Raw genomic sequence first — 27,555 nt, forward strand, 5'->3', positions numbered from 1 at the left:
TGGAACATATGGTCACTCCTGTTATTGCACAAGGTTTTTTTTCTGGGATGGAGGGGTTTCAAAACGTTTTATGATGAACAGTGAAGACAAAAACAACAACAAACAACTTTCTGCAATAACTAGCTTGCATTTGGTTTTTGCCACCTGCAACTGAAAGATTCCTGTCCTAGCATACCAAAATTTAAACTTAAAACACCATTTTATCTTCTAAGATGTTTAAGAAATATTATAAAACAAATTTCAGCTTTATATTCTCCTGAATAAGATTCTTTAAAAAGAAAATGACAAATTTTTAAAAATGTAAATTATTTTTATGAATTACCCTGGACTTTAATTCAAGTTCTCTAGTTGTTTTATAACCGAGTCTGAAGTTTGTAAAAACATAGAGTTTTTGTTGTTTTTAATATGAACTCTAATGTGACCTTTATTCAGTTACTTCTCTTTTTTTGAGCCTTGGCTTATTCCTCTGTACAAGTGAATTAATATACATAAAACACTTTGAAAAGTCCCTTATATATAGTAAATATGTTCGTAACATTGATAAATAGTACTTTTATTAGCCATTATTAACTATTTTTTAAAAGGAGGAGGCTGCAAATACTATTTAAGAGGTTCAGAATTTTAGGCACAAGGAATATTTTAAAGAACTTCAGATTCAAATTTGATAGAACTTCTTGCTGGTTACTTACTTATCTTTCAGCCCAATGATCACCATTTTCTCTAATGCTAGGAATGGGATCCTAAAATTGTATTTTCTATCTCAACAGGATGTTGCTATATTTTGTGAAATTCTGCCATGAAAAACATTAGAAAGGGGGAGAGGGAAGCCACTTTATTCCTCTCTTTTTCCTTCTTTTTTCCTGGCTTTGTCTCTCAAAGGGCCATATCCCTTCCATGGCCTCAGCTCTGATATCATCTCCTTCCTGTTGTTCCTCCTTGAGTAAAGGGTTAGAAGACATAAGGAGACATTCACTTCTCTGTTATACTTTTTGATCATTTAATAAAATCCCGTGACCTAGACAGTACTATTGAAGATTTCTGCTAGACAGTACTTCTAAAGATTACTCTAAGAGATCAACTAAGACAAAATGTTACTTATCGGGCACAAGTAGTTCCAAGGCAAGGCTTCATATACTGGCCAAGCAGAACTCCAGGGACAGTCATCAGGAATGTGAAATTTCTAAAGTTCAATTCTTAGATCTATCAATCTGTGGATTTAGTGGCTGGTATTAGGCATTGGGAGTGGAAAGACAAGTATAACATAGTCTATGTGTTCCCTGTCCCTCCTCAGTTTAGAGAAGAAGAAAGACATATAAAGAAACAATTAAAACACCTATAATGAGCTAAACTGTGCACCCACCCTAATAATTTATATGTTGAAGCCTTAACTCCACAATGTGATATTTACAGACAGGACCTATAAGGATGTAATAAGAGGCTGAATGAAGTCATAAGGGTGGGACCTTAATCCAGTAGGACTGATGCACTTGTAAGAAGAAGAGATAGCAGGGATCTCTCTCCACTCAGGCACAGAAGCAAGGCCCTGTGAGGATGCAGTGAGAAGGTAGCCATGGACAAGTCAAGAAGAGAAGCCTCCTCACAAAGACCCCAACCCTCATGGTACCTGTCTTGGACTTCTGGCCTCCAGAACTGTGAGAAAATAAATTTCTGATGTTTAAGCCACCCAGTCAGTGGTATTTTGTTATGGGAGCCTGAGTAGACTAATAAAATACTTATGATAAATGATAAATGCTGCCATACTCACAGGAAAGACATGTAACTAAACTGAAAGATTCTGAAAAGATTCTTAAAGGTGATTTCTGATGCCTGATCTAACTTTGAGAGAGCAAATAGAAGTTAAACGAGGGCCTGACCAGGTTGTGGCACGTGGATAGAACAGTTGGCCTGGGACGCTGAGGTCCCAGGTACAAAACCCCAAGATCGCTGGCTTGAGCACAGGCTTATCTGGCTTAAATGTGGGCTCACCAGCTGGAGCATGGGGTCACCAGCTTGAGTGTGGCATCATAGACATGACCGCATGGTCGCTGTTTTGAGCCCAAAGGTCGCTGGCTTGAAGCCCAAGGTCATTGGCTTGAGAAAGGGGTCTCTGGCTCAGCAGGAGACACCCCCCACCCCGGTCAAGGCACATATGAGAAAGCAATCAGTGAACAACTAAGGCACTACAACAAAGAACTGATGCTTCTCATCTCTCTACCTTTCTGTGTCTATCTGTCCCTTTCTCTCTCTCATTTAAAAAAAAAAAAACACAGGTGTAGAATGTATATGTGGGGGGTGCATTCTGAAGAGATTTTCTAATTTTAAAAAATTTCTCTCAATTTGTATTTTTCTCTAGTCATCCACAGATTTAAATTTTCAAAAAATTATATTGAAAAATAACTTGTTTTCTCAAATGTTTCAAATATCAAACCAATGTATCTTATTAAATGAAATACAATAAATATTTATCTTCATATTCAGTAGTGCTACATGATTTTTAAAAAGCCTTGGTAAATCCTAAAAATACAACATCCTGAAAGTTAAAAGCAAAATGCATTTCTATCATTTAATTGTACCTTGAAGAAGATAAAGGACAAGAAGCCAGAAAAAGATGACTTTTGATGTTACTTGTAACCACCACCGGAAGAAAAAGGGAAAAAATACAACTCGAACAATTCCCTTTCTAGTCAGAGAAGTCCAAGGACTTTCAGGTTTTGCCTTAGCAAATGCAGACCCTGAGAAAAGCGAAAAAATGAGAGAGTACATTTATTAGTCTTTAATTTCTTTAGAGAAAAAATTGCAACATTTTAAAAATACAAGATGTGTAATTTATTTTGTACTATGTTATGAATAAGAAATGTCCAATTTGGGGTAGGAGATACTTTAAAAAACATTCTTTATGCTATTTAACTCAGGCACTTCAAAAAACATTAACTGAAATAACAGAAGAATTTCTCCCACATATTTTATACATACAGTATAAGACAATATTCAAATATTAGTTTGAGTTAGGAATTTTAAATTACCATTTAGCCCCTGAGACAAATATGTCAACTACAATTTAAAAATAAAAATTTAGAAATGTTTCCACTTTAATTGTTATAACCAAGCCTTACAGTTTGCTAAGCAAACACAAGCTACTTTTCCTTTGTACCTACTTCTTGGAATGATCTTTAGTGGAAGGAAAGACTAGTCAATGGTATATAAATGCTTCTATTCTCCATTTTTTATACTATCCCTGCCTTAATTTAGACTCATTTTACTTACACTTCTACAAACATATATATCTAACCCATTTGAAACTGTATTTCATGGTCAATTTCTAATTGCATTAAGCATTTCTTTATCCAAGGCTCACCTCTTACAAGATCAACATCTATGAGGTCTGGTTTCACATGCGCTGTTTTCTTTGGTTTATTCCTTAAACCCTATAATATATTAAAAGTAGTATTGGTGAGAATGTAGATCTTAAACATCATCATCAAAAGAAAAAAATTTTCTGTAATTGTGTATGGGGACAAATGTTAACTAGACTTATTGTAGTGATCATTTCTCAATATATACAAATACCGAATCATTATGTTGTACACATGAAACTAATATAATGTTATGTCATTTATACCTTAATAAAAATGTAGTATTGGAATTATATGTATTCAGAAGAGCAGAAAAAAAAATCATCTTCTAAAGATGTCAATAACAATGTATGTAACAAATGACAACTGTTTATAACTAAAAGTAAAATTCTGAAACAAAGACTTTTGCCCCCAATCAAGTTGGATATACAGTCCGAGGTAGTCCAAGAGATTGTGTTGGCCCCAGATTATCATAGGAGTGCTGAGGCTGGCTGGGGTAGCAGTGACTTTGAAGGGCCTTCAATGTGTGAGGCTGGGGGCATTGCTGCAGAAAGCAGTGGACAACAGAGCTGAGGACAGACAGGGATGCAGACTTCTCAGCAGATGCCAGCATGTAGGGTGTTATCAGCTGAGACCTGAGAGGATGATGCATATCTCTGGGTTGCCACTCTGTTCACATGCGTAACCAGACCACAATGCCACCTAATCACCTCAGAACTTACACGCCATGCCCAGTAGGTGGAAGAGGAGAAAGCAGGGATCACTAACTGAATTAGTTTAAACTTGGAATTATTAAACACTAAGATTAAGTTTCTGCCATTGGTGTACAGAAATGGGAGTAAGGGTGGAGGATCCAAATTACTGAGATAACTATGAAAAAAATAAATTACACTTTGTAACTCAAGTCTAGTATGTTAAGAATTAGAAGAGCTTAGGCTAAACTACTCAGGAGCCAAGTGCTAAAAGATGACACAGTGTTTAGACTATTTATTATTCATTCAACTAACCAAGTAACTATTCAATGCTTTGTTTGATCCTAATCTAAGTAACTAACAATGACCACCTAAAGTAAAAATTTGATTAAATACTGTTGACATCTAAAAGCAGAGGACATTTGAGCTCAAAATAAACTGAGATGTTTAAACCAAAAATGGCCTGACCGGGCGGTGGTGCAGTGGATAGAGCATCAGACTGGGATGCAGAAGACCTGGGTTCGAGACCCCGAGGTTGCCGGCTTGAGTGCGGGCTCATCTGGTTTGAGGAAAAAGCCCACCAGCTTGAACCCAAGGTCGCTGGCTCCAGCAAGGGGTTGCTCGGTCTGCTGTGGCCCGCGGTCAAGGCACATATGAGAAAGCAATCAATGAACAACTAAGGTGTCACAACGCGCAACAAAAAACTAATGATTGATGCTTCTCGTCTCTCTCCGTTCCTGTCTGTCTGTCCCTGTCTGTCCCTCTCTCTGACTCACTCTCTGTCTCTATAAAAAATAAATAAATAAATAAATAAATAAAAATAATAAAATAAACCAAAAATGTTCCCTAAAATCCAGATGCAATTAACACTTGAACCCCTACAACAAGTCTGTCCATCTGAAGTTACAAATGACCCAAAGATAGAAAGATATGAAAACAAAAGAAAAGGTCTGGGTTAAGGATATATCCATAAAATTTTATACACAATTGATCTTCATATTCACAGATTCTATGTTTGCAAATTCACCTACTCACTAAAATGTATTTGTATCCCCAAATCAACATTCCTGTGCTTTTGCAGTCATTTGCAGATATGTACAGAGTGACTCTGACAAAAAATTTGAGCCACCCAATATGCACATGCCCAGCTGAGGTCAAACAAGTTTGCCTTCATGTTTCAGCTCTCAATATTTTCATTAAGTGTCCTTTTCACAGTCTATTCAGTACTGTATATATATGAGATATATTTGCATTGTGAGGGCTTTTGTTGGTAATTTTGTTGTTTAAAATGGTCCCAAGCATAGTGCTGAAGTGCTGTCTAGTGCTTCTAAGTGCAAAAAGGCTGTGATGTGCCTCTGAGAAAATGTGTGTTAGATAATCTCTATTCAGGCATAGTTATAGTGTGTTGGCCATAAAATCAATGAAACCAACAATACTTATAAAACAAGGGGTTTTTCAATAGAAACATGCATAAAATAAGGTTATGTACTGACCAGCTGACGAAAAGGTTGAGGCTTGCAGGAACCTAACTCTGTATTTCTCCTAGGAGCAATAGTTAGTATTCACTAATTCATTGTTCATGGTGACTTTACAGACAATAATTACTGTGAATAATGAGAAGCAACTGTATCTGTACTTCATTTCCCATTTTAATGTTACAACAGAGTGGCTGACAAACTATAAATCATTCCTGATATTTTTTAAATTGGAAATATAATTCTAACAATACATACATTTAACAAAATTTCATTAATAGAGCACTATTTAGATTTAGTATGAAGTTTATTATGATTTAACCTTTATTGTTAATAAATTAAAAACAGATGATGTGTTGTAGAACTGTGTATCTGAAACCTATATAATTTTGTTAACTAGTGTCAGCCCAATTCACTAAAAAAAAATAATAATAACTTGAAAATAACCTTATAGGCAATGTTTTAGGACAAATCTAAACTTAATTTACTACTGTATACCTAAAGTTTTTATCAAGATTGTTTTAAAAACTTTGTCCTTGTAAGAAAGGCAGTAAATTATCTTGATTTATACAATTATGTTGTTTTCTATCATGTTCATTGTACTTAAACTTTTTATATGTAATTTCCTCTTTTATATATATTTTTTATTTAAAAATTTATTTTATTATTTATTCACTTTAGAGAGGGGGAGGGAGAGAGACAGAGAGAAGTAGGGGAGGAGCAGGAGGCATGAACTCCCATATGTACCTTGACCAGGTAAGACCCAGGGTTTTGAACCAGCGACCTCACCATTCCAGGTCGACACTTCATCCACTGCGCTACCACAGGTCAGGCCTCCTCTTTATATCTCATTAAAGTATTTGAGTTACATTGTAGAGTCAAAATATAATTACCAGTTTTGATAAAACTGCCCCTTCAAGGTAATCTATCAGAATATTTCGAGGGTTTAAAAAAAATTGATAAATTTTCTAACATTAATTATTTTGTTGACAAAATAAAAGATATTAACACCAAGATGTAAGCATTTGTAAAATCTTATTTTAATTAAGTATATATTTCAAGCTGTAAAATTTTTAATTGGTTTAGAGTACACCACATTCATAAAAAATAGCATAGCTTTTAGTACTAACTATAATTATGGACTCTTAAAATTTTTAAGTGGTGAAAATAAACTTTTGGTGGCGAACATACTATAATGTATATAAATACTGAATTATGTTGTACACCTTGTATAACATTATTAACCAATATTATCTCAATAAAAGAAAATATGGCCCTGGCCAGTTGGCTCAGCAGTAGAGCATCAGTCCGGCATGTGGATGTCCTGGGATTGATTCCTGGTCAGAGCACACAGGAGAAATGACCATCTGCTTCTCCACCACACCTCCTCTCCCTTCTCTCTCACTATCTCTCTCTTCCCCTCCAGCAGCCATGGCTCAGTTGGAGCAAGTTGGCCCCAAGTGCAGAGGATGACTCCATGGCCTCCGCCTCAGGCGCTAAAATAGCTCAGTTGCCAAGCAACAGGGGTAACTGCCCCAGATGGGCAGAATATCGCCCCACAGGGGGCTTGCTGAGTGAATCCTACTCCAGTGGCATGCAGGCATCTGTCTCTCTGCCTCCCTGTTTCTCACTTAAGAAGAAAAATAAAATACATACAACAAAAAAAAAGTTTAACATACAAAAAATGAAATTAAGTTTAAAAAAAAGATTTAAAAAATTACTAATTTAACTAGAAACAATCAAGTACTACTAATACTATTCATCTCCAAAAATTCAAATAATATATTCTCTAATAAATATATTTTTAAATCCATACAGTACATTCCTACAGGACAGTGACACAAATAGTATGAAGTTTTGAATTAAAATAGGCCCTAGCCACTTGGCTCAGCAGGAGAGTGCCGGCCTAGCATGTGGAAATCCTGGGTTTGACTCCTGGTCAGGGCACATAGAAGTGTCCATCTCCTTCTCTACCCCTTGCCCTTTTTTTTCTCTCTCTCTCCCCCTTCCACAGCTATGGCTCGAATGGTCTGAGCAATTTGGCCCCGGGTGCTGAGGATGGCTCCATGGCCTCACCTCAAGCACTGAAATAGCTCCATTCAGAGCAATGAAGCAGCGGTCTCAGATTGTTAGAGCATCACCCCCTAGTGGGCTTGCGGGGGGGGGGGGGGGGGTAGGACCCCCTGTCGGGGCGTATGCGGGAGTCTGCCTCTCTGCCTCTCACTTAATAAAAATTAAAAAGAAAAAGTATAAGTACACAGATAATGTTGAGGTATGAAAGCTTAAAAGGACTGTTTATGTTTAGAAAATACTTCTGTTAAATGATCCAGACCTCCATGCATGGAACTGCTATAACATTTAAACTCCATTAAAGAATGTAATCATCAGTTTTATAATACTTTTTGGAAATCTTGTTTGGTTTCCTCCATTCCATTTTTCCTCTATAAAGACTTTATTTTTTTATTTTAATTAATTAATTTGGGGGGGAGAGACAGGGAGAAAGAGACAAGAACATCAAGCTGCTCCTGTCAGTGCCCTGACTGGGGAATCGAATCAGCAACTTCCATGCTCTGGGAGGATGCTCCAAAAAACCAAGCTATCTGACCAGGGCTTAATTTTTATTGAGACAGAAGAAAGGAAGCATTCATTTATTGTTCCACTCAGTCATGCAGCCTTTGATTGCTTCCTGGGTGTTCCCTGACTGGGCATGGAACCTGCAACCTTGTCATTTTGGGAGGATGCTCTTAACCGACTGAACTAACCAGCTAGGGCCCTATAAAATAACTCAGTTCTTTTTGCTGAAACTTTAAAATTCTATTAGGTACTAAACCAAGGGGAAATTCCACATTTAATATTATATTTGAGTCAGTGTGATCAGAAAATAAAAGCTTTTCATTATAATGTTTTAAAAAAATAAGTTTGCAACTAACAAAAGACTTAACACTTTACCAATATAAACTCCGGGCTTTTAATTAAAAAAAGCAAAAATTTTCAAGAAAAATAACGTCATGGCTTTCTTTGATTTTTTAGCTGTTGCTCACTGCTTTGACATATGAGTAAAAAATCAACAACATAGATGGATAAACTCAGTGCATTTGGTATCCATGTCATATTCTCTATGCCATGGGTACAGTGTTTTTGTTTCTTTAAACCAAATATTAACAGTAATATACCAGTTATGCACTTGTCCACCTTTCTTAGAATAAATACAGAATTATCTTAAAGTATAAAGAATATGCCTCCACTAGAAGGTTTAGTAAGAATGGTTTTAGCCTGACTAGGCGATGGCGCAGTATATAAAGTGTCGGACTGGGACGCAGAGGACCCAGGTTTGAAACCCCAAGGTCACTGACTTGAGCACGGGCTCACCAGCTTGAGAGTGGGGTTGCTGGCTTGAGCATGGGATCACAGACATGATGCCATGGTTGCTGGCTTTAGCCCAATGTTGCTGGCTTGAGCAAGAGGTCATTTGCTCTGCTGTAGCCCCCCCCCTCGACCCCGCTCCCCAGTCAAGGCACATAGAGAAAGCAATCAATGAGCAAATAAGATGCAGCAAAGAAAAACTGATGCTTCTCATCTCTCCCTTCCTGTCTGTCTGTTCCAAAAAAAAAAAAAAAAAAAAGATGGTTTTAGGCTTGTCAACATAGTGAATAACAAGAGTAAGCTTTAATACTATTTAATACTATTTTAATTATTTACTACATATTATAAAGTGTTATTTTTAAAAGCAGACATATTTCAGAAACAAGTTCAGGTCTTAAGCCTTCCTTAAATTCATCTTGTCAGCTCAGTAAGAAACAACTAATATAACCCTTCCTTATGCTAACTAACCTCTATTTAGGAATTAAAATAATTCTTTTAAAAATAAGAAAATTGGCTCTGGCCAGTTAGCTCAGTGGTAGTCTCGACTGGGCGTGTGGAAGTCCCAGGTTTGATTCCGGGTCAGGGCACACAGGAGAAGCAACCATCTGCTTCTCCACCCTACACCCTATACCTCTCTTCCCCTTCCACAGCCATGGCTCAATTGATTCGAGTGCGTTGGCATGGGAACTAGGGATGGCTCAGTGTAGCCTTTGGCCTCAGGAGCTAAAAATAGCTCAGTTGCGAGCATGGGCCCCAGATGGGCAGAACATCGGCCCCAGATGGGCAGAACATCAGCCCCAGATGGGGGTAGCCCAGTGGATCCCACTTGGAGCTTATGTGGGAGTCTATCTCCCCTCCTCTCACTTGGAAAAGAAGAATTAAAAGAATGAGAAAATTTACTCCCAATTACTTAATAGTATTCAAATGTTCACATTTCACCTTGGCATTAAAAAAAAAAAAAAGCCTGACCTGTGGTGGCGCAGTGGATAAAGCGTCAACCTGGAAACACTGAGGTTGCCGGTTCAAAACCCTGGCTTGCCTGGTCAAGGCACATATGGGAGTTGATGCTTCCTGCTCCTCCCCCTTCTCTCTCTCTCTCTCTCTCTCTCCCCCCCTCCCCCCTCCTCTCTAAAAAGAATAAATAAAAAAAAAAAATTTAAAAAAAAAAGAGTGCCCTGGCCAGATAGCTCAGTTGGTTGGAGCATCATTCCAAAGTACAGAGGTTACCAGTTTGACTCCTGGTCAGGGAACAGATCCATGCTTCTGTCTCTCTCTCTAAAATCAATTTTAAAAAAATATTTTTAAAAAAGAGGAAATTACAGGTACTGGGTCCAGTATGAACAGCTCCTCATCTCAGGAAGTGGAAAGGGGGCCACCCCCTCCTTGGTCACACAAAGCACGTTTGTGTGGAACCAAACCATTCCTAGACGACCTGCTTCTGGGTTGGGGTTTTGTAGGTAGCAGAGCAGCTCCCTAGATGCAATTTATTGAAAGTCAGCCCTCCACATAAGGGTTTGAAAATAAATAAATTTTTAAAAATGAGGAAATTACATAATTTGTGATGAGTGGCTTAAAACTAAAAAACTGTTTATATATATTTAAGTTTTACATTTCATAAAACATCCAAATGTGCCTACTGATAACACAACCTCTCAAAATATTTAATATTCCCTGTCCAAGAAGTTCAAGACTGTCAAAAAGAATAAAAGATTTTAAGGCATTATACTAGACCTCTCTGGTGTTCTTTATTTACTTGACTATTCCAACTTTTGCCTATTTCAACTCACCAGACTACTGTCTCATGGATCTCTTATGGTCTCTTCCTTCATTTACCTCTTCTCTTTCCTTTACCTACCCACTAAATACTGATGCTTCCCAATATTTCATTCTCAGTTTTCTTCTTTCATCATTCAAAGTAAATGCACTCACGCCTATAGCTATATCTACATAATGTAGAAAATATATAAGACACATAACATATGCCCTGGCTGGTTGGTTCAGTGGTAGAGCATTGGCCTGGCATGTGGAAGTCCCGGATCAATTCCCAGCCAGGGCACACAGGAGAAGCACTTATTGGCCTCTCCACCCTTCCTCCTCTCCTTTCTCTCTATCTCTCTCTTCCCCTCCTGCAGCCAAGGCTCCATTGGAGCAAAGCTGGCCTGAGAGCTGAGGATGGCTCCATGGCCTCTGCCTCAAGGTGCTACGAATGGCTTTGGCTGCAGCGTAGCAATGGCCCAGATGGGAAGAGCATGGCCCCCTGGTGGGCATGCTGGGTGGATCCCGGTTGCGCGCATGCAGGAGTCTGCCTGCCTGCCACTTCTCATTTCAGAAAAATACAAAACAAACAAAAAACAAATAAAAAAACCACACATACATATACTGTACACTTTACATACTGAGGACACCTAAATCTGTTACCAACATACCACCAGGATATTTCTAAAACAGAATTTTTAATCTGCTCCCGTTCTAGTATTTTCCATCACACTTAGTAAAGTTGAAAAACTATAATTTTTCATCAGGTAACCTTTTCTGCTTAAAATTGTCCAATGCTTCTCCTATTGTTTTCCAATCACTGGAAGGCAGTCAATCCCATGATGTGACTTCCATTTTCATTTCTAATTTTACTCCTAATCTTCCTCCTCCATGCAACCTATTACCAATCAGACTTCTTGAGGAGCCATGCTCCTTCTTATCTTTATGTGTATTTTCATATATTCTGAATTCTGTGTTGAATAACTTTCTCATTCTCCCTAACGTCTCTCAAACTCAGCTCATAAGTCACACTTCCTTTGTCTTTCCTAGCCTCTGCAGGGCTGCTTCCCCTGAGCTCCCCAAAAGAAACCTATACATACTTTTCTTAACTGGATTAGTCTCGTTTACAATTATGTATCTCACCAACTAAATTATAATTTATTTCTTTCATTATTTTTTCCTATGATTTAATCCGCTATTTAACACATAGTAGGTACTTACTTAAAATCTGTTAAATGTATTAATTCCTCATGAAAATTGTTTAAAAGTTAAGATTAACAAATGGCAAACAATCTTGCTCTTCATTACAGATGACTAAATTATCTAAACACTGAAGTTTTTTTGGAAAGATTTTTAAGTTAACTAAATACATTAGTTTTCAATCTAATGTAAACCTTTCTGTAAAAAATAAAAAATGTCAAGCAACTCAAGTAACATTCTCTGGGCCCAGATTAAATTTAGCTCGTGCAGGACCACACTTATTAGTATTACCTATGCAAATGAAAAATACAAATCTTATTACCAAGAAGGAGTGATTGCTGAGAAAAAACAAATTCAGTTAAAAATATAGTTTTCATGCTAGCAAGGTAGTCTATGAGAACAACTTATCAGCATAAGTACATATTCAAAGAAGAAACTATCAACTACAAAAACATTTTAATTAATGTTTTATTTTTCTATATTCTTTTTTAAAGTGACCAAATTTTCAACACCTCTATTTGCATCCAAGTCATTCTGTTAGTAGCACAGAAAAGCAGATCTCAATTAAAAAGAGCAACATTTGCAGAGGATCACTCAGGCGGGAAAAGTCCTGAAACACTTACCAGTCTAATAAACTGTACAGAACAATGACAGCATCAAAAGGGAGGAAAAGCAAACTAGAAGTATAAGGTGACAAGTGAAAGGGGAAAAGAGCTGACAAAAAAATAATCATTAAAAATTAAATTTTAAAAGAACAGAAATATGCTAAAAGCAAAGAATAGAAAGTCAGAAGACACAGAACTATGCCATCTTAAGAGCTTACTTCTTTATTTAAAAGTTTGGATTGAGTAATATTACTTTACACCTTAAAAGTATATGGAAAGATATATAAAATATGGTTAATAATCAATTTATAGAACTATATTTCAGAGTATACAAAATGAACAAATTACCTTAATTTCCCTTTGTTCAACAGATTTTTCCCATATTTGTTGATCATATGCTCCAATCTATGAAAATAAATAAAACATAACACTACATTAAATTATCACTGTGTGTACCCATCCTATAGGTATAACTCTGCATTACAAGCAACTCAGCATTCACTCAGCGCAGAGTAGCTTCAGCTCTGTCCTAGATTTCTGTGACCAATACAGTGGTTCTCAAAATGTAGTTTCGGGACCAGCACTTTTAGTATCACGTCGGAACTCATTATAAATGGAAGCTCTCTTCCAAGAAACATATAATCTTCCAAAACTAAATCAAGAAGAAACAGAAAATCTGAACAGAATGATTACAACTAATGAAACTGAAGCAGTAATCAAAAACTCCCAAAAATCAAATGTCCTAGACTGGATGGCTTTACGGTAAATATTACCAAAAATTCAAAGAACTAGCACTTATCCTTCTCAAACTATTCCAAAAAATTCAAGAGGAGCAGGACTCTCCAGCTCATTTTACAAGGCCTAATTCCAAAACCTGTTAAAGATACTATAAAGAAGAAAATTATATGTCAATATACCTAATGCAAAAACCCTCAACAAAAAATTAGCAATTAGCCTGAACTGTGGTGGTGCAGTGGATAAAGTGTTGACCTGGAATGCTGAGGTCACCGGTTCAAAACCCTGGGCTTGCCCAGTCAAGGCACATATGGGAGTTGATGCTTCCTGTTCCTCCCCCTCCTCTCTCTCCCCCCTTCTCTAAAATGAATAAATAAAATCTTTAAAAAAATAAAAAGAGGTTTAAAAAAATTAGCAACTAGATCCAGCAATATATTAAAAAGGTCATATAACAGCCCTGATTGGTGGCTCAGTGGATAGTGTTGAACCAGTGGGCCAAAGGTTGTGGGTTTGACCCACGGTCAGAGCACATACAAGAAGCAACAAGTGTACAAATAAATAGAACTAAGAGAAACAACAAACTGATGCTCCTCATTCTCTCTCTCTACCTTCTCTCCCTTTTCTCTCCTCTCCTCTCTTTTTCAAATCAACAGGAAAAAAAAAATCATATGCCATGATTAAGTGAAATTTATTCCTGAGATACTAGGCTGATAAAAATTCTCCAAGTCAATTAACCTGATATACCACATAAATAAAACAAAGGATAAAAATTATATGATCATCTCTCTCCCTTCCTGTCTGTCCCTGTCTGTCCCTTTCTGACTCTCTGTCTCAGTCAAAAAAAATTATATGACCATATCAACAGATGTAGAAAAAGCATTTGACAAAATCCAGCATCCATTTATAATAAAAACTCTCAGCCAAATAGGAATAAAGGAAACACACATCCTCAACATAATAAAGGCCATATATGACAAACCCACAGCTAACATAATACTCAATAGGGAAAAACTACAAGCATTTCCCTTAAGATTAGGAACACCATAGAGATGTCCACTTTCACCACTCTTATTTAACATAGTACTGAAAGTCCTAGCCATAGCAACCAGAAAAGAAGAAAAAATAAAAGGCATCCAAATTAGAAAAGAAGTAAAACTGTCATTATTTGCAGATGACATGATACTGATATAGACAGAAAACCCTAAAGATTCCACTAAAAAACTATTAGAACTGATAAATGAATTCAGTAATGCAGCACGATATAAAATATCCAGAAATCAGTTGTATTTTTACATAGCAATAATGAACTACCACAAAAAAGAAACTATGAAAACAATCCCACCTATAATTGCATCAAAATAAAATAAAATAAAATATCTAGGAATAAATTTAACCAAGGAGGTAAAAACCCTGTATTCAGAAAGTTACAAGACTTGAAAAAATAATCAAAGGATATACTAATAAATAGAAGCATATACCGTTGCTCAGGGACATTAAGAACATCATTAAAATGTCCATACTAAGCAAAGAAATCTACAAACTCAACATAATTCCTATCAAAATACCAATGGCATATTTCACAGAACTTGACCAAATAATTCAAAATTTTGTGTGGAAACACAGAAGACTCCAAATAGCAATAGAAGAACAAGCCTGTCCAGGTGATGGCGCAGTGGATAGAACACTGGCCTGGGATGCAGAGGACCCAGGTTCAAAACCCTGAGGTCGCTGGCTTAAGTGCAGGTTCATAGACAAGACCCCAAGGTCGCTGGCTTGAGCAAGAGTCACTGGCTTAGCTGGAGTCCCCTGGTCAAGGCATATGAGAAAGCAATCAATGAACAGCTATGGTGCTACAGCAAAGAATGGATACTTCTCATCTCTCTCCCTTCTTGCCTGCTGTCCCTCTCTCTATATATTAAGACTTAAATGTTAGACTCGAAACCATAAAAATCCTAGAAGAAAATACATATAGGCAGTAAAAATAAAGGAACAAATTGTAAGAATCACCCTACCTGATATTAAACTATACTACATAACCATAGTAATCAAAACAGCATGTTAATGGCATAAAAACAGACACATAGATCAATGTAATATAGCTGAGAGCCCAGAAATAAACACATCTTTACAGTCAGTTAATATTTGACAAAGGACAAGAATATACAACAGGGTCAAGACAGTTTATTCAATAAACAATGTTGGGGAAAATTGAACAAATATAATTACATGCAAAAAATGAAACTAGACCACATTCTTAGACCATACCGAAGAGTAAACTCAAAATGGAATTAAACTTAGGCCCTGGCCATTTGGCTCAGTGGTAGAGTGTTGGATGTCTTGGGTTTGATTCCTGGTCATGGCACATGGCACACAGGAGAAGCAACCATCTGCTTCTCCACTCCTCCTCCTCTCTCTTCTCTCCCACTTCCCTTCTCGCAGCCAGGGCTCAATTAGTTCAAGTGCATCAGCCTAGGCCCTGAAGATGGCTCCCCTAAGCCTCTGCCTCTGGTGCTAAAAATAGCTCAGTTGCAAGCATGGCCCAGAGGGGCAGAGCATCGGCCCCAGATGGGGCATTGCCAGATTGATCCCAGTTGCGGTGCATGTGGGCATCTGTCTCTCTAGCTCCTCTCCTCTCACTTGGAAAAGAAGAAAAAAAAAATGGAATAAGACTTAAATGTTAGACTCGAAACCATAAAAATCCTAGAAGAAAATACGTATAGGCAGTAAAATCTCGGACATTTCTCATAGCAATATTTTTTCTGATATATCTGAAAAACAGGGAAACAAAAAAGTTAACAAATAGGATTACATCAAACTAAAAAGTTTTTGCACAGCAAAAAAAAACTATCAACAAAATGAAAAGATGACCCACTAAATGGGAGAACATATTCCCCAATACATTTGATAAGGGTTTTATTCAAAATTTATAAGGAACTTATAAAACTCAACACCAACAAAAACTCCAAACAATCCAATTTAAAAATGAGCAAAGGACACTTCTCTAAAAAGGACATACAGATGTCCACTACACATATGAAAAGATGGTCAACGTCACTAATCATCAGAGAATGCTAAATTAAAACCACAATGAGAAATCATCTCACACCTGTCAGAGTGACTATCATGAATCAGCAAACAGCAAGTGTGGCGAACATGAGGAGAAAAGGGAACCCTCCTGCACTGCTGGTCGGAATGCAGACTGGTGCAGCCACTGTGCAAAACAGTATGGAGATTCCTCAAAAAATTAAAAATAGAACTGCCTTATGACCCCGTAATTCCACTTCTGGGAAACCTGAAGTGCTAATTCAAAAGAAGAAATGCACCCCCATGTTTATTGCAGCATTATTTACAATAGCCAAGATTGGGAAGCAGCCCAAGTGCCCATCAGAAGATGAGTGGATTAAAAAGCTGTGGTACATTTACACAGTGGAATACTACTCAGCCATAAAAAAGAAGGAAATCTTAATCTCTGTGACAGCATGGATGGACCTGGAGAGCATTATATGCTGAGTGAAATAAGCCAGTCAGAGAAAGACAAGTACCATATAATTGCATTCATATGTGAAATCTAATGAACAAAACGAACTGATAAACAAATTAAAGAAAGACTCATAGAGAGTGGCCAACAGCTGTCTGGGAAGGTAGGGTTGGGATCTTGGGGGGTAGGGTGGAGTGACTGAGCAAGAAAGAAAAAGAAAGAAAAAACTCATGGACGTGAACAACAGTGTGGTGACTGCCAGGGGTGGAGGGGGGTTAGGGAGAGGTGGATGAGAGTATGGGGGAATAAATGGTGATGGAAAGAAACTCGACTGGAGGTGCTGAACACACAATAGATGATAGAACTGTGCACCTGAAACCTGTATAATTTTGTTAAACAGTGTCACCCTAATAAATTCAATAAAAATGAAAAAGATAATTTAAATACCCCCCCAAAAGCCCCAAGTAAGCTAAGTAATAACCAGAGCAAATGGTAGGGTTGACTTGCCATGACTAGTTGCTTCTTACCCTCTTACATTCTAATTCAAACAGTCATCTTCTTTAAAATCAGAAAAGGTAAGTATGAGAACAGATTTCACAAGAGTTCTAACTTCATAATTCACAATTACTGGGCTTAACTCAATCAAAATTTATTTTAAAAATGTATAACTATTTCAGTGTATTGCATATTTTTGAGAGAAACAATAACCAAAATTAATAAAGAATAAATACCAATATGTTTTAGTGGCTATTTGGCAGTAACTTGTTCTCATGTACAAAAGAACACTCTAAATTATCTTTTAAAAGATGTTCTTATTTCAAGATGACTCAAAACTATAGACATGGAAATACATGTTCCACAATCCTAAATTTGGGAAAATAAAGCATATGCACTAGAACAAATCAGAAATACATTTCAGTCCATGGTGTAACCAAGCTCAGTGCAACATGGGCATGATATCAGTAGTTCCAAGTTTAACCAGTTGCAGAAAATCTAATAAATCTTTCAGTGAAGCAATGGCTAAAGTGGAAAAACTTTTTGAACACTGAAGTACTTGTAAATAGCAGGTGCAATGCTAAAAAAAATGAACAGTTGGGGTGGAAGATATTCTTATAAAAAGGATAAAGATGGCTTGTTTTAATGAAGAATTCATTTTTTCAAGGATTTGATAGGTGAGAGGAAGGACAACTTTTACTATAATCGAGTACCTTGTGAAATCTTAATTATTTTTTAACTGTTACTTTCCATTACAAGCAATTAAATATCTGTACTAGTGGACATCAGTTCTCTTTTGCAGCAAAGCTGTTGTGTGTTTTTTTAAAATATTATCAGAATGGACTTGTTAGGTAAATAAGCAAATAAACCATTTTCTTGAAGAAAATTGTGAGAGTGCCCGTTAACCTAGATGCAGGTGCTCAGGATATGTTCAGGGTTTTTGTTACAAGTTTGTATCCTTAAATACTATCACTCTCATCCCCAACCCCTATACTCTGCTAACCACCATTTTACTCTGTTGTTTTGTTTTTCACAGGGCGGCGTTTTTTATATTACATACATAATCAATATTATAACAATACTTGTCTTTAACTCATCTCAACATCATGTGCTCAAGGTGTATGCATGTTGTTGCAAATGGCAGGAAATCATACTTTCTAATGACTGAATATATTCCATTGTGTTTACATACACTTATCTGTTGATGGGGATTTGGGGTTGTTTTTGTACCTTGGCTAATACCGCAATAAACATGTGAGTGCATATAAAAATATCTGCTTAGTGATATGCATAAAATTTAAAAAGTTACTATTAAATCTGAATTCAGATTGAATTGCCTCTGAAAATTGTTTGTTTGTTTCTTGAGCTATGTGGGTAGTACACCAGAGGCATCATGTCATCAATCAAGGTGGTGGCAGGATACCAAAAGGGACAGGGAAGAAATTCTAACAACCCTTCTCACTTACTCACTCTCACTTTATTCCACAATGACATTTGGCAAGATAGAAGTAGGTAGAACACCCGTGGCTGGGGTAAACCTTGTCCCCTGAAAGAATCGCACAGCAAGTAAAGAAGTGAAATTTAGACTAAAGAATAGAAAAACCGTCTTCTCAAGAATAATTTGCATAGCTGTGCTAACAAAATTGAAAAACAAGTAAGTTTTCCAAAGGTTCTAGTTTACCTTTGACACAAAAACACTCGGTAGACTTAATTAAATCACTTAACCTTGACAGCTGTTTGTGTTTTTTGTATTTCTTCTACATGAAATTAAATCATAAGGTCAAGTTCAATTACATTCATAGTTTATATTATGTGATTAAATGATTCAACTTCCTTAGTTGCTCCTCATCATTAAAGTCACCTGCGTGTCTGAATTCTCTACGTGGGGGCTGTGTGTGTGTGTGTGTGTGTGTGTGTGTGTGTGTGTGTGTGTGATTGTGAGATGGGCACTCAGAAACACTGGGCAATATTTTGATTCAAGTATGACATTGTGAAAAAACAAGAGAATAGAATAGGATAGCATATAAATGGAGACATAATGGGAATTGTTAGGCAAGATAGTATAGTAGAAACAAGGCTTTTTAGGAGCAGTTATAAGGACTTAGAGATATTCCTAGGCATTCAATAGACAAATTTGTTTGAGAGGCAGTAGTTATGAACAAAAAAAGTGAAAACCTGTTTAATACTCAAAGCATTAAGAGCTTTACTTTAGAATTAAAAGTTTTTTGAAAGTCAAAAGAAACTTTCTGCTGATTTTTTTAATTTTATTTTTATTTATTTTTATTTTTTTTATTTATTCATTTTAGAGAGGAGAGGGAGAGACAGAGAGAGAGAGAGAGAGGAGAGAGATAGAGAGAGAGAAGGGGGAGGAGCTGGAAGCATCAACTCCCATATGTGCCTTGACCAGGCAAGCCCAGGGTTTCGAACCGGCGACCTCAGCATTTCCAGGTTGACGCTTTATCCACTGCGCCACCACAGGTCAGGCCACTTTTTACTGATTTTGAGTTGATTTTTATCTGAGGGTTATTAAGTAATTTTAATGATTTTAAGTGGCCCTGATTGTTTCTTTAGTGTGTTTTAGCAATATAAACAGAAGTGCTGGGTATAATTTTGGAATATTCACCATGACAACATAATTTTGGGGATTTTATATATTTGTTTTCTTTAATTGGTGATTAATACTTTTCCCAGATTCACTGTTTTGCCTAGCAACTTTAATTTTGTTATATTGCTCAATCCCTCAATTTCTCTTTTATCAATTTTACCGATAGATCATTGTGAGAATGAAAGCCATATAGTTTAGATATCTGGGCAACTGAGATTTGGGGAATTAACAGCTCTGGTTTCATTTATAAACTGTAAACATGTCTTTAAAAAAAAGCATTACATCGGTTATAAATTAAGAAAAAGACATTTATCTCTACATCCTTGTTTTTGCTTTCTTCCTTGTACTTTTTGCCCAGACATTTCTAGCTACCCTATTGGTTCATTCCTTTTTTATAGTAGCATTGAATCTTTACTCTCTCCATACTGGTACATAAAAACAAAAAAATTGTCTATGACCATCCAAGTCATCATTAGTGAGTATAAATATTGTCATAAATTAATTTAAAGATAGATCAACATTATCGCTTTGAGGCCTAGAAAGATTAAAGTTTTCCAAGAAAGGAAAGAACTGATATTTATGGAGTACAAACTATATACCAGATTCTGTCTTTTTACATGCTAGTTTTGTGAAGAGGTTTTGTTGTCCCCATTTAACAGATTTTAAGAGCTCAAGAAACTTGCTGGATACCAAATAAGATTAGCCATGGTGGAGGCTAATGTGAAATCCAGTTTTCTCACACAGTCCAGGGTCTTTTCTACTCTTGTCAGCACATTAAGAATTGAGCTAAGGCAGTGGCAAGAGCAAAGGATTAAAAAACAACACTCCAAATATAACAAAGGGTATATATTCTGACTGATAACATCTACTTTTATAAAAAGGCTCAAAGGTAAAAATTAAGTATCTTTGATTGTACAGCTGTTAAATCACTATTAAAATATGGGACTTGTCATATCTAAGCAACATGACCTTTGCCTGTTAAGGTCTCATAGTTGATGATGTGTGTACATAAAAATAGTCACAGATAATATAGAATGTATTTACTATCAGTCTAGTGATGGAAAGGATCATGAGGACACAGGTATCTCTTTTACTTTTTCTTTCTATTTTTTTAATAGAGAAATTATCTCAAGATATTCCTTAATTTCTTGCCTTAAGCATATTCTTGTCATGCTTTGAAAATATTCTTGCTAACAAAGGTAGACTACATTTGTTCTGTCACTTCATTGGCCTCTGATGTTTCTTGAATGGGCTAACCTAGGAAGGGATTTGACTCTGTTAACTGTTTGAATTAAATTTAATGTTTGTGAAAATTAATAGCTTGCTCTTTAGAGTTTCTGAAATGAGATTCCAAGAAATGAAACTTAGCATGGTAGTACTAAGAAAACTTAAGACTTTGATGTACAGTATTATTGTATGTCTGTTTATTAGTTAATGAAATTAGGTGCTTAAAATATGTGTGCAAATCTGGATCTTCATTTGCCCTGCTTATATTTATTTGTGAACTCTTAATCTTTTTATTTTTTTAAGCCAGAGAGAGAGAGAGACAGACAGACAGACAGAGAGACAGACAGGAAGGGAAAGAAATGAGAAGCTTCAACTCATAGTTGTAGCACCTTAGTTGTTCATTGATTGCTTTCTCATATGTGCCTTAACTGAGTGGGGGCTTCAACTGAGCCAGTGACCTCTTGCTCAAGCCAATGACCCTGGTCTTCCAGCCAGCAACCTTTGAGCTTAAGCCAACTACCATGGGGTCATGTCTATGATCCCACACTCAAGCTGGCGACCCCACACTCAAGCTGGTGAGCCCCATGCTCAAGCCAGCGACGTCGGGGTTTCGAACATGGGTCCTCAGCATCCCAAGCTGATACTCTATCCACTGTACTGCTGGCCGGTCAGGCTCTAAATTTTTTATCTAAGCACTTAATCTAATTAAATTATTGGTAACTACATTTTTTTTTTTTTTCTGAAGCTGGAAACGGGGAGAGACAGTCAGACAGACTCCCGCATGTGCCCGACCGGGATCCACCCGGCACGCCCACCAGGGGCCACGCTTTGCCCACCAGGGGATGATGCTCTGCCCCTCCGGGGCGTCGCTCTGTTGCGACCAGGCCACTCTAGCGCATGGGGCAGAGGCCAAGGAGCCATCCTCAGTGCCCGGGCCATCTTTGCTCCAATGGAGCCTCGGCTGCGGGAGGGGAAGAGAGAGACAGAGAGGAAGGAGAGGGGGAGGGGTGGAGAAGCAGATGGGCGCTTCTCCTATGTGCCCTGGCCGGGAATCGAACTCGGGACCTCTGCACGCCAGGCCGACGCTCTGCCACTGAGCCAGCCGGCCAGGGCCGGTAAATACATTTTTTAAGCAAAACACCTTCTCTTTAGCCTCTTGATATCTGAGCCAGTGCTGTTCTGAATATGATGACTAAGTAAGCTATGATCAGCTCACCTAAGACTAACTTTTCTTTTCTTTTTTTTAATGTTTTTTATTTATTATTTATTTATTTATTCATTTTTAGAGAGGAGAGAGAGAGGTAGAGAGACAGAGAGAGAGAGAGAGAAGGGGGGAGGAGATGGAAGCATCAACTCCCATATGTGCCTTGACCAGGCAAGCCCAGGGTTTTGAACCGGCGACCTCAGCATTTCCAGGTCGACACTTTATCCACTGTGCCACCACAGGTCAGGCAAGACTAACTTTTCAAATTGGTTTTCAAAGATAATTCTTTTATAAAAGTCCTGTTTCTCACTTCACCATTTAATTAGCCAGGTTTTAGCCTTTGTACTCTTGATGCTATCATATGCATTAACAAAGTTCTTTTTTCTTAAAAACCAGAACTAAATCACAGACACCTAGACAAAGACAATCTTTTTCTATAATCCTCCCCTTCTTCATCCCTCTGCATCCCTGACTTCACCTCCTTCATCTCCCTCTTCCTGTCCTTCCCTCTTTCTCTTCCTTCCCATTTTGTTTGTCACATTGTATAGAAAGATAGATGGAGGTAGATATAAAGATACTGCTCCAAAACATATTAATTTCTTAGATAATTAGTCCAAATTACTTAGAATTCATCAGACCTATGTTAGAATCCTGCTTTGTAGAAGTAGTACATGTCCATTGTAGGGGTGGAGTAATACAGTATCAATGACTATGAAAAAAAAAAAGTGATGTTCTTTTTTATACTTCTCAGATATCATTACTATTAATGGTTTTCAAGTATCCTAAATGTCTGCTGTATATATTTACGTATATGTTTAATGTAGTATACTAGCTACATTAATTTCAGATTTACAACACATACATTGTTCTTTTAGAATAGTCCTCAGTAAGTCACAAAGCATCTAGAATATTCATTTAGTTATTACTAAATTATAGCATCTCAGTTATTTTCTCTTTTTTTTTTTACCACTTCAAGACAACTGTTCCCTCTGTTTGTTTGTGTATTTAGAGAGGAAGGGAGAGAGAGAGAGAGAGAGAGAGAGGCATCAATTTATCGTTCCACTTAGTTGTGTACCCATTCATTGCTTCTTGTATGTGTTCTAATTGGTGCTCTTGAACAACACTCTATCCAATGTGCCACCAGCCAGGGCTATTTATTTATTTTTATCAGTCTTTGCCTCTATAATGGCTCAAAGTTCATTTATAAAGATTGGAGGAAAGGAAATAAATTAGATGAGAAAACCGTTACGAGATGGAGAAGAGAGAAAATGAAGACATTTCCATCTTATAGCTTCAGTCTTAGTAATTGAAGTAGATGGCTAAATGTTCTGCCAGGTTCATAGTAATTAGGAATAAAAGCCAATGGGAAGAAAATTTTGAATTGTTCTTCATTATGGGGAGTATTATAAGAGATCGATATAGGATTGCCAGACATGTTGTTGAAGATACAGGATGCATCTATAGAGGTCAAAGTCTTTGGTCTTCTGGGATCACGTTAAAAAAAAAAAAAGGAAAAAACTGACTGTAGGTAAGGGTGCACCAGAGGCATAAGGTATTCACCAGATGCTAAGATGTTCAGTACATCTGTGGGGCTAATAAACAGGGGGTTGATAAATTTGTTTACCATAACCAGGCACCAGAGAATGAATTTCATTTTCTTAACATGAACTTTGGCTGCACATTAATGTAAATCAGGATTTCAGTCTTATGATACAATGAAAAAAATATTTTTCTCTCTTAGAAACACATCCTCACCTATGAAGAATATGGTTGGAGCCCTGGGCAGATAGCTCAGTTGGTTAGAGGTTGCTGGTTTAATCCCTGGTCAGGGCACATACAGGAGCAGATCGATGTTCCTGTCTCACCCTACCTTCCTCTCTCTCTCTCTCAAATCAATACAATAAACAAAACAAAACAAACTCTAAAGAGCAAGCTATTAATTTTCACAAACATTAAATTTAATTCAAACAGTTAACAGAGTCAAATCCCTTCCTAGGTTAGCCCATTCAAGAAACATCAGAGGCCAATGAAGTGACAGAACAAATGTAGTCTACCTTTGTTAGCAAGAATATATTCAAAGCATGACAAGAATATGCTTAAGGCAAGAAATTAAGGAATATCTTGAGATAATTTCTCTATTAAAAAAATAGAAAGAAAAAGTAAAAGAGATACCTGTGTCCTCATGATCCTTTCCATCACTAGACTGATAGTAAATACATTCTATATTATCTGTGACTATTTTTATGTACACACATCATCAACTATGAGACCTTAACAGGCAAAGGTCATGTTGCTTAGATATGACAAGTCCCATATTTTAATAGTGATTTAACAGCTGTACAATCAAAGATACTTAATTTTTACCTTTGAGCCTTTTTATAAAAGTAGATGTTATCAGTCAGAATATATACCCTTTGTTATATTTGGAGTGTTGTTTTTTAATCCTTTGCTCTTGCCACTGCCTTAGCTCAATTCTTAATGTGCTGACAAGAGTAGAAAAGACCCTGGACTGTGTGAGAAAACTGGATTTCACATTAGCCTCCACCATGGCTAATCTTATTTGGTATCCAGCAAGTTTCTTGAGCTCTTAAAATCTGTTAAATGGGGACAACAAAACCTCTTCACAAAACTAGCATGTAAAAAGACAGAATCTGGTATATAGTTTGTACTCCATAAATATCAGTTCTTTCCTTTCTTGGAAAACTTTAATCTTTCTAGGCCTCAAAGCGATAATGTTGATCTATCTTTAAATTAATTTATGACAATATTTATACTCACTAATGATGACTTGGATGGTCATAGACAATTTTTTTGTTTTTATGTACCAGTATGGAGAGAGTAAAGATTCAATGCTACTATAAAAAAGGAATGAACCAATAGGGTAGCTAGAAATGTCTGGGCAAAAAGTACAAGGAAGAAAGCAAAAACAAGGATGTAGAGATAAATGTCTTTTTCTTAATTTATAACCGATGTAATGCTTTTTTTTAAAGACATGTTTACAGTTTATAAATGAAACCAGAGCTGTTAATTCCCCAAATCTCAGTTGCCCAGATATCTAAACTATATGGCTTTCATTCTCACAATGATCTATCGGTAAAATTGATAAAAGAGAAATTGAGGGATTGAGCAATATAACAAAATTAAAGTTGCTAGGCAAAACAGTGAATCTGGGAAAAGTATTAATCACCAATTAAAGAAAACAAATATATAAAATCCCCAAAATTATGTTGTCATGGTGAATATTCCAAAATTATACCCAGCACTTCTGTTTATATTGCTAAAACACACTAAAGAAACAATCAGGGCCACTTAAAATCATTAAAATTACTTAATAACCCTCAGATAAAAATCAACTCAAAATCAGTAAAAAGTGGCCTGACCTGTGGTGGCGCAGTGGATAAAGCGTCAACCTGGAAATGCTGAGGTCGCCGGTTCGAAACCCTGGGCTTGCCTGGTCAAGGCACATATGGGAGTTGATGCTTCCAGCTCCTCCCCCTTCTCTCTCTCTATCTCTCTCCTCTCTCTCTCTCTCTCTGTCTCTCCCTCTCCTCTCTAAAATGAATAAATAAAAAAAATTAAAAAAAATAAAAATAAATAAAAATAAAATTTAAAAAATCAGCAGAAAGTTTCTTTTGACTTTCAAAAAACTTTTAATTCTAAAGTAAAGCTCTTAATGCTTTGAGTATTAAACAGGTTTTCACTTTTTTTGTTCATAACTACTGCCTCTCAAACAAATTTGTCTATTGAATGCCTAGGAATATCTCTAAGTCCTTATAACTGCTCCTAAAAAGCCTTGTTTCTACTATACTATCTTGCCTAACAATTCCCATTATGTCTCCATTTATATGCTATCCTATTCTATTCTCTTGTTTTTTCACAATGTCATACTTGAATCAAAATATTGCCCAGTGTTTCTGAGTGCCCATCTCACAATCACACACACACACACACACACACACACACACACACACACACAGCCCCCACGTAGAGAATTCAGACACGCAGGTGACTTTAATGATGAGGAGCAACTAAGGAAGTTGAATCATTTAATCACATAATATAAACTATGAATGATGATGATGTCAGCAAAAAGAAGTAGTAAGGTCATGACTAGTAACTCTTTGGAATGTGCAATAATTAACAAGTTATTTTACAAATCTTTAGTCTAAATCAGTCTTTGCTTGGAACTCTAAAAAATGAGATGCCAAACCATGGAAACCCTTTAACCCAATCATTAAACTATTCCCCTATAATTCTAGTGTTATTTAGGAGAGGGGAGGACATGAATTAGATAAGTGTCCAAAGTTAAAATCTAAAATAAATCCCTAGCCAGAAAGCTCAGGTGGTTAGAGCGTAGACCCAATATGCCAGGGTTGAGGGTTCAATCCCTGGTCAGGGCACATACAAGAGTCAACCAATGAATGCATAAACAGATAGAACAACAAATCGATGTCTCTCTCCCCCACCTTCCTCTCTCTCTAAAATCAATAAATTAAAAAATATATCTAATTGGGGAAAGAAGTCTAAATCATAAAATAAATATGAATAATTACAAGCAAAGAGGTTTTCTTTGTGACATCTTCCCTTCAACTATCATTTATTTCTTCTATTCTGAATTATTAACAGAATCATATTATAACCAAAAGTGTTACTATAGAAAAGTTGCTTGAGTAGAAGGCAAACAAAACGTTTTTTAAAAGATAAAAATTGGGGGGGTTTAAAATATAAATTTTCCAAAAATAACATTTGTAGAATTCAATCAATTTTAAAATAAATGTCTAGCTAGCCTCTGACATGCAGATCAAAACATCCAAATTTGAAAACATATCTCATCTAAATAAAAATTAAAACCACAATGAGGTATCACCTCATACCTGTCAGAATGGCTACCTATCACCAATAAATCCACAATAAATGACAAATATAGGGAAGGATGGATAAGAGAAACCCTTTGGCACTATTGGCAGGAATATACAGACTGGTGCAGCCACTAGGGAAAACAGTATAAAATTTCCTCAAAGAAAATTTAAAATGAAATTGCCTTAAGATCCAGTGATTCCACTTCTGGAGATTTATCAGAAGAAAACCAGAACACTAATTTGAAAGAATATATGCATCCCTATGTTCACTGAAGAGTTATTAATAATATCCAATTTATGGAAGCAACCCAAGTGCCTATCAAGAGATGAGTGCGTAAAAAATTGAGGTACAGACAGAGCAGGGCAAAAATAGGTTTACAGTTGTTCGTATGGAAAATAATACAATAATTAATAAATAATATCAGTGTTCCATATACTGACAACTGTAAACCTACTTTGTCCCACCCTGTATATACAATGTAATATTAGCCTAAAAAAATGAAATCTTA

At 36.6% G+C, this 27,555-nt stretch overlaps 1 protein-coding gene across 4 annotated transcripts in view; it reads right to left on the minus strand.

Annotated features, from left to right (window-relative positions):
* The window catches only part of PHTF2 (putative homeodomain transcription factor 2), a 173,311-nt gene that overhangs the window by 56,110 nt on the left and 89,646 nt on the right, over positions 1 to 27,555 (minus strand). For all 4 annotated transcript variants that reach the window (XM_066240566.1, XM_066240564.1, XM_066240562.1 and 1 more), the window contains 3 exons: positions 12,792 to 12,848; positions 3,356 to 3,425; positions 2,574 to 2,732 (listed from right to left, as the gene is read on the minus strand). In XM_066240566.1, the coding sequence (XP_066096663.1) occupies positions 2,574 to 2,732; positions 3,356 to 3,425; positions 12,792 to 12,848 (286 nt within the window). The remainder of the gene's footprint in view (positions 1 to 2,573; positions 2,733 to 3,355; positions 3,426 to 12,791; positions 12,849 to 27,555) is intronic.

Source organism: Saccopteryx bilineata, chromosome 7 (genome assembly GCF_036850765.1).
Source record: "Saccopteryx bilineata isolate mSacBil1 chromosome 7, mSacBil1_pri_phased_curated, whole genome shotgun sequence".
NCBI lineage: Eukaryota > Metazoa > Chordata > Mammalia > Chiroptera > Emballonuridae > Saccopteryx > Saccopteryx bilineata.